The sequence below is a fragment of the Martes martes genome (genome assembly GCF_963455335.1).
Source record: "Martes martes genome assembly, chromosome: 11".
Taxonomy (NCBI): domain Eukaryota; kingdom Metazoa; phylum Chordata; class Mammalia; order Carnivora; family Mustelidae; genus Martes; species Martes martes.
In genome coordinates, this window is record NC_137899.1 from 92,677,508 (window position 1) to 92,685,958 (window position 8,451).

An 8,451-nucleotide genomic window follows, 5' to 3' on the forward strand; every position below is an offset into this window, starting at 1 on the left:
TTCCAGAGAACATGAGGGCCCAGAAGAATCTTGGGTTATACCAAAGAGCTCCCACTTTCTGTCAAGAGACAAATAGCAGATACAAAGATCTGAGAACCAGCTGTATTGAAGGTGACAGAGGAGCCCAGGGGACCATACAGAAAGAACAGAAGGCCAAGTATCAAACGCTCATATTTAATTGGTGACAAGGAAGCCCAGGGAAGAGGGAAAAGCTGAGCCCACCAGACCATCATGGAAGCCAAAGCAAGAATGAGTTATGAGATGACCTTGTAGACGATGCTGCGAAATTACTTCCACGAGGCCTAGTAGAAAAGACTGGATGCAGGGGTTAGAGAGAAGTCAGAGGACCTTCTAGCAACAGAGGGAACCAGAACTGACAGGGTGCAGAAGTAAGCAGAAAGGAAGGAAATGCAGGCAGTAGGTATTGACTACTTGTTTGAGACAAACTGGCAGTAAGCAAGAGAGAAAAAAAATGAGCAAGAAGAGGCAACAGCATCTGGCAAACATGTGTTCAAGGCAGAGACCTGTGTTTACAGCAGAAGGTAGAAGCTGGGGAGGGCAGGAAATGAGGACGTGTGAGACTAATAACAGGCCCCTTTGCTTCCTGAGTGATGTCAGACTCCTGAGGTCGGGGCATCTCTTCCTCAGAGAGAAGACGGTTAACTTAGTGGAGACGGGGGTTCGGGCTGGGGCGGGGGAAGAATATCTATTATGGGCCAGGCAGTGACATGTGAGGTAACTTGCCCAAGGTCACTAGAGAACCAGTGACCCTTGACACGGAATCTGCCTGACCCCGAAGCCCACCCACCCTTTCCACCGCGCTGCCCTGCATTCCCAGGAAGACTGGGGCTGTTCGACAATCACCCACACTTCCACCTTGTTCTCTATAAACTAAATAAGAAAAGATACTGACACCGAATTACCCATGTCGCTTTCACACTAAATTTTCAGATTTCCAGAAGCATTTATGAGATTTCAGAGTTTAAAAAAATACAATAACAAAAGAGGTCAAGGCTACCAAGCTCATCCATTCTCCAAGGCTGCCTCACTCCACTCCACTTAATTAGGCATCAAGCAATTATTGTGCTTCTCTGAGCATTCTGCACTTGGCTAAGCATCATGGGACTACAGAAAAGCCAAAGTCATGTCCCCTCTCCTCAAGGAGCTTGTGTTTCGGCTGAGCAAATCTCTTTACTGCTCTAGGCCTCAGATTCTTGGTAGATAAAACAGGCCAAAGCCTCCTCTATGCCTATAGGATTTGATTACAGGAAAAATCAAGGTCACTTAGGACTTCATTTGAAAGAGAGGGAGAACATGGGATGAGCAGGGAGGAAGAGGGATAGGTTCAAGGTTGACCCAAAGATCATGGGTCTCGTCATTTTCTTTCAATCCTGACTCTGCACCAACAGGGAACATGAACACTCCCCTCTTTCATAAAATTACTCACTTAGACAGTTGAGATGTCCTACAGCTGTAGGCCTGAAACCTTACTAAATGCCCCACCACGGCCTAGGGCCATTTGCCCTAAGACAGAAGACAGGTCAGAACTTTGCCAGTCTGAGGCAGGCAGCTCAAGGTGCCAACAGGCACACACGGGTTTATCAATACTTGAATCGCCACAAGCAACTGAAAGAAACAGCTTCTCTGAAAACTGACATTCAGCTTTCCACCTGCTGATCTGAGGTTGTGTGGACCTCATGCGAAACAAGTCATTCTTGTCTTGCATGATAAGCGTGATTGCAGGCTTAGTTAGTTACCTCCGGCCCCAATATTTGACCTTGATACAGATAGGTCAGATAATAGAGTGAATTGAACATTTCCTCGTTAGTGGGTTGGAACACCGCAGCACACCCTCTCTGCTAGCCTTCGTGTGCATTTCAGAGGTCAGTTCTGTCTCTCTAATCTTCCTTCGCTGGGCGTTATCGGCACAGCTAAATAATACTCTTAGAGCTTTGCAAGTGGCACCGGACTTGGTTTGATCTTTTGTTTCCAAGGCTAATTATTGTGGATTTTAAAACATTTTCCATCGGCTAGTCCACCTCTGTGAGGGAAACAGCCATTGGTCCAACAAACACACTAAAGAAAGGACTACCAACTTGGACTATTTTTTTTTAATAAACCAAATCTCGGGCTTTGAGATTCTGCTATTCTTTTTTTTTTTTTTTTAAGATTATTTATTTATTTATTTGACAGACAGAGATCACAAGTAGGCAGAGAGGCAGGCAGAGAAAGAGGAGGAAGCAGGCTCCCTGTCGAGCAGAGAGCCCGATGCGGGACTGGATCCCAGGACGCTGGGATCATGACCTGAGCCGAAAGCAGAGGCTTTAACCCACTGAGCCACCCAGGTTCCCTGGACTATTTTTCTAATGATCATGACAATCATGCTGGCTGACCGGAAAAGAGCTCCTCAACTCCCGCTTGACTAATCTGAGCCAACTGTGTAAATCCCTTTCCAGCCCTTGGTTTTAAAATGGTCAAGTGACCCAATCCTTGCAGATAAAGCTCAAAGAGAAATCAGCTGGTGGGCTTCTGAAAAAGGTTTCTTCCTTCCTAAAAAGGGTTACAGGAAGAATCAAGCCCTCTTTTTCCTCTGGATGTCATTTTGAATCCAACACCCAAAACTCATGTGGAAATGAGCTATTTTCTGATTGCATCCAACCCAAAAATGAAATCTGCATATAGACGGATGGCATTTAGAGGAGTTGCCGAGCGGCACCTGGGTGGCTCAGTCAGTTAAGCGTCTGTCGTTGGCTCAGGTCATGTTCCCAGGGTCCTGGGATCAAGTCCCACATCGGGCTCCCTGCTCCATGGAGAGTCTGCTTATCCCTCTCCCACTCCCCCTGCTTGTGCTCTCTCATTCTCTGTCAAATAAGTAACTAAAATCTTTTTTTTTTAAAGACAGAGGAGTTACCAAATCAGCCAAACAAGGAGTTATACCTCTAGGCCTCTTATGACATGACATAATTTACTTATTGTACAAGCAGTCTGAATCTGTTTCACTTACTTATAGCTGCAAACATTATAATTTAATTCAATTATTAATCTAGAGGCAATGCCTCGTTTCCTGCAAGAGCAACTTCACATCAGACCACCCTGCTTCCACAGACCTGGGGGTCTTTCAAGAAAGAGGGCAAGTACAAAATTCAGTACTACCCTCTCACATTTCAGAGCTGTGCCTGAGTCTACTTGCCCCCAACCTGTGTTATCACCATGAGAACAAGTTTAGAGACAAAAATATAATGGGTCAAAGAAATTTCACCAAGCCACTGAAAATCCTTTAGATCATAGATAAATTAGCAACATAGGTACCTGGCTGCCTTATGAATAAAGGCCCCATATATAGAATAGAAGAATAGTGAGCGCTCCCTCCACTCCCCAAATACTCCTCCCACAACCTAGGGATTGCCTTAAGTTCTCCATTTAGAGATCTACCCTTCTGAGCTGATATAATTACTATTAAATCTAAATGCCCATTTAGGGGGTCATAAGCTCAGCCTCACTAATAATTAAATATTCAGTGTAAGCTCATCAGATTTTTCATGAGAGCAAAATTTAAGTGGGGGAGTTAGAAAGAGAATACCATTACAGCGAGTACTTGGGGTCCAAGAAGGGAGGAAAACATGAAAACAAAGGTCAAGAAAGGTGAAGTGAGGGCTTTGAAGACAAAGTATATCTGCTTTGCAATTCTCTCATGAGAACTCATCACTCATCCTTCAGTTTGTGGAGATCAGGTGACAAGTAATGATCTTCTCCAGCCGGGAGGACCCCAGGTTCCCCCTCAGAACCTGGCCAGGGCCAACAATAGGAGTTGTCTCCAAGGTGAACACCAACCCAAAAGCCTCAGTATCCCTCTGGAGCCACATGCGTCGCTGGGCCAGCCAGGAGAAGGGGAGACCAGCAGCCTCTGAGATTAGCCAACTCCATCCCAGCACTCAGTGATAGAGGTGGAAGTCAGATGACCTTTACATCCAGATACCAGGCGGGTCGAACATCCCCTTAACTATCTACCTCCCACTGCCTGGAACCGGTCATTTCACTTTGAACACCAACTAGATATAAAATTATAGTGCAGAGCCACCAAATAACCCTACACGGTACTGGATTTATATGAACAGCATTGAAGACAAGCAGAACGTCTGTCATCATCTCTGCAAAGACTTCAGAGTTCCTATCGTAGAGGTTTTTTTACAAAGATTAAAACCATTGCAAAAACTGAAAAAAAAAATCCCTACTTTCCAGATTGTTAAACTGAGATATAAGAAAGTTGCCACGGTCATAAAGTTTACCAGAACCAAACTCACGGTTAACCCTCCATCCTTAGAGACCCTTTCCACCCAGAGCTGCTGCTTTCTCCTCTCTTCCCCCAAGGCCTCCACCAACTTGGGAAGGGTTGAGTTTTAATGGAGCACCAGATCCCCTCTTCTTCCCCTAGAGAGACTCAGGCTAAAATTACCTCCAGTCCAGTGTTACATGGCACCTTTAAGTTTTAATTTTACATTTTCTAAATACATTCAGGAGGTAAAAGTCAGAACAGCACACAAGGGATAGCTTGTAAATAACTCCCTCACCCCTGCTCCCTCTCTTGACCTCCAATCCCCAGGTTCCCTTGCCAGAAACAATTATCCATTTCTCAAGCACCCTTCTGAATATGAACGGTGTATATATAAGTAGATAAAACACATAGCCTGTTTTGCTCTTTAAATTACAAAACCCCACAACAAATTCCCAGAAATACAATTTGCGCAGAATCTTAGAGGAACACGACATATGTATTAGAAACGCCCAACATCCAGGTAGGCTTGGGGGAAGGAACCAGGTTTCTCACCAGCATTTCAAACCAGAAAAGAGACACCACACATTCCTCATCTTCAGATCCGCCATCTCTTCTAAACCCACGTTTAGCCTGTACATACTCCAGAAACAACAGTGTTTGTAAAAGTACTACTCGCTGATTTAAAATAATATATTGTCATCTGTATGGAAACTATTTTTTAAGCTTCGAAAGGAAGCCCAAAGCTCTCATAACCCAAGATCTAATAAGCAAATGTATATTCATTCTATCCACACACTTCATTATTTTGTAGACTTCTATCCTATCCCCCCCACCCCAAACCTTTGTCCTTCTGAACCAAGAAGACTTCTTCACAACTAACCAAATGAGAAAAACACTGCTCCTGATGGTTCACAAAAGTTGCCAGAGATGGTATGTCCCAGCTTCAGGCAATTTGAACCTTCTCTGTTTTTAAAATCAAGCAGGGGACAGGTTTTGCTAAAACAGAGCATGAGTGGCCATGCATGCGGTAACTAAACCCCTATTTAGACCTGGAGGTCAGGCTATTCACATTTTGGACTAAGAGCAATAAGAACCAGCTCTGCAACTGGATACTCAACAGAGTTCAAGAAACAGATGGGAAAGTTATCTATGTTCAAATCTCTGGCAAACTCCCCTTAGTTTAGAGGGAATATAATCAGTCGTCTATACGACTAAATCCAATACCTCTTTCAACACTAATTCATATACACAGTGTGTTGGCAATGACTTGTAGCAATGATGAGTGGCATTTTATAAGAATGAGCTGCCCAGAGGAGAGAACATCGCTAAGTGGCAGACGTAAAAGTCGTTAAAAAAAAAAGTAGAAGAAAAATAATCACACATCACTGCTTCATCACAATAACGTTGAAAAATTGAGCTCTTAATACCAAAAGGAATGTAACGGTGCACAAAGATCTTAACTAGAGCCAGTACAAACGGTTCTGTCTGGACTTAAAGGTCATAGTCACAGGTAGCAGCATCTCAAATCCTAGTCCGTGATCACACAAATGCAACTCACAGGCTGAAAGGAAACCTGTATGCCTGCGCATAATTCATGCCACCACCTGAAAGACAGGCCCAAAGCTATGGCATGACAGCTGCTGGGTGAGACATTTTCACAGTATGTTTAAGTACAAAAGAGAAGAGCTGCCCCCCACCCCAAAGCCCATGTCAGTAGAAACACCTGGAGCACCCAATCACTAGAAGACATTTGAGGACCAAGGTGCTCTAAGCTCTGTGCTGACAACAGGAAGCACATCTGGGCCCTCAATGCAAATGCAGCCCACGTGGTCTCCTCAGGGAAAGCCTCAGTGAGCAAAACCCAGATCACAGTACACATCTGGCTTTCGCCCCAGCATGAACTACCACTCCCTCTCCACCCCGCACAAGCCATTCTCAGCTATCGCAAGTGCCTTGGTGGGAATCACAGGGAGGCCCTCATCCCTTTTCCCAAAATAACGTCAACCAGAGGCAAAGGCCAAGGAGGGAGGTGGAGCCTACAGGCCATTTTGCAAAAGTTTCAAATATCCTGGCACTGACCCCCTTAGAAAAATCATGAAGGGGAAACAGCCAAGCTTCTCGTTTTCTCATTAGTGATCTCTGTCTCTCTGTCTCTCACTCTCTCTCTCCTCATTACAAACTTCTGCATTTATAAGAAACAAAAAACAAACAGATCTCACATAAAATCATATTAACATTGCTGGCTGTTGGAAACAATTTCATTTCGCAAATGTAATACCGATGATTTGAAATTGAAACTTTTAAAACAAATGGGCAGAATTCCTGTGACACTTCAATCCCCAAAGGGGTCCCTGAGGCATAAGACAGAACAAAGAACTGGTGAGCCGTCCAACCTTCTCCAAAGCTTTTCTGCAATATGCAGCTGCCTCAGATTTTCCATACTCTGCAGATCTTTCCCCTGAAGAGGGAGGAAGCAGATTGCTTGGCTGCACAGTTAAAGAGCCCAAATAAAGGAGTCTCTCTCCTCATATCAAACGGGCTTTTCCAAACACACACACACACGTACACACGCACACACACGTGTACTTCCTGAAATATAAACAAAAAGGAGAGAGAGAGAAAGAGTCTGACAGCGAAAGAAAGAAAATGCCACTTTGTTTAGCTTTTTAAAAACCTTCCCACCAGGTCAGTAGCAAGCTCAACAGTGGCGCATTATTCTCCGCCACGACCCCCTTCGGCTTTACAGTACTGACAGCAAGAGCAAATGATACTGCGACGTGAAAAAGACTCGGGAAAAGACTATAAACTGCCAAAGGAATACAAACTGTCACTACTGTTACCGAAACTTGAAAAGGGCCAGGGGCCTGCAGTTATCTCTTCGGATCGAAAAACCTCACCTCTCCCTAGATCTCCTCTGGGCATGCCTGCCTCTTCCCAAAGACTTCCTTCCCAGGTCCCTGTTCCCAGCAGTTCCCTTATTGACAGTACTTCCCCCTCGCAAGCTGCCCGGTCCCCGCCCCGCGAGTCCTCACCGTAGGGTACATTAGAGCCTCGGTTTCCCCGGGCTCTGACAGCTCGCTCAGCTTGCGGTCCCACTGCAGGACGCTCTGCTCCCCGCTCTCCAGCACCTCCATGCTGGTCCGAGGGACGCTGGGCCGAGGATGCTGAGGGCAGGAGGAGGTGCGGGCAGAGCCGCCTCGGAGGGTAAGGTCCGGCTCCGCGGGGTGTGTGCGCGTGTGTGCGTGTGTGCGCGTGTGCGTGAAGCTTATGCACTTAGGAAAAAACGTTCTCTGCTCTGCCCGAGGGAGAAGTGCTAAAGGGCTCCCGTCCGGGGTCCTCGGAAGTCTGAAAAGTGCCGGGGGAGACAGGCTCTCCAGGGATCCTGCTGAAGGCTGCAGGGGTTAAAGCAGGGCGCGCATCCAAAGTGAAGGCAGGAGAGCAGCTCTCATCCCAAGAAAATCCCTTCGCAACAAGCCCACTCTCCGCTACTGCTCCAGACACAAACTTTGAGGCTCCCCAGGGCTCCTCAGTTCGGCTCCAGGACCCAGCTATGACTCCACCTCCTTCTAGGGAAGCGACCAATCGGATACTCACCTCGCCAGCCCTATCCAATCAGAAGTCTGGCTTTCCTCCCCGACCCGCTCCGAAAGGCTGGGCAGAGGGAAGTCTCTGCCCAGGCTTTGGAATGTGGGCGGGGAGAGCCTTTGACGTCACCGGGGAACTCCTTCTGCCCGAGCGCAACCAGCCACCGCTCTCTGAGGCGGCGGACCAATGGAGTGCTTGAGTCTGGGAGTGATGGACTGGGAGCTTGGCCAGTGATAAAGGGGCGCCTGGGAGGAACGGCCAATCAAATAGCGACAAGAATACATTTCATAAAGGAGGGCGGGTGAACTCCGTTCCTTGGGTTAGAATCCATAAAAGTTGTTGCGCGCTTGTGGAGGGGAAGAGAGCCGCTGTGTGGGCAGATTTATATACTGTCTTAAATATTATATATGTTTATATACGGTCTTAAATATTTTCTTAATGTATATTAGTTCATTTGAGTTTTGACATTTTTAAAAAATTAGTTACATATTCACAAATATAAATATTCCGCATTGTGCGTGAATTTGTATTAGCACAGTTCTGGCAAATAGTCATTGTCTGTTCCTCACATTTTTCTCCCAAGTTCTGTTATG

General features: G+C 46.0%; 1 protein-coding gene across 1 annotated transcript in view; it reads right to left on the reverse strand.

Annotated features, from left to right (window-relative positions):
* CREB3L2 (cAMP responsive element binding protein 3 like 2) overlaps positions 1-7,818 on the reverse strand; it is a 104,750-nt gene extending 96,932 nt beyond the window's left edge. Inside the window, exon 1 of the mRNA XM_080818370.1 lies at positions 7,306-7,818. Coding sequence (XP_080674496.1) covers positions 7,306-7,407 — 102 coding nt within the window. The 5' untranslated portion in view covers positions 7,408-7,818. The remainder of the gene's footprint in view (positions 1-7,305) is intronic.
* Positions 7,819-8,451: the final 633 nt, after the last annotated feature.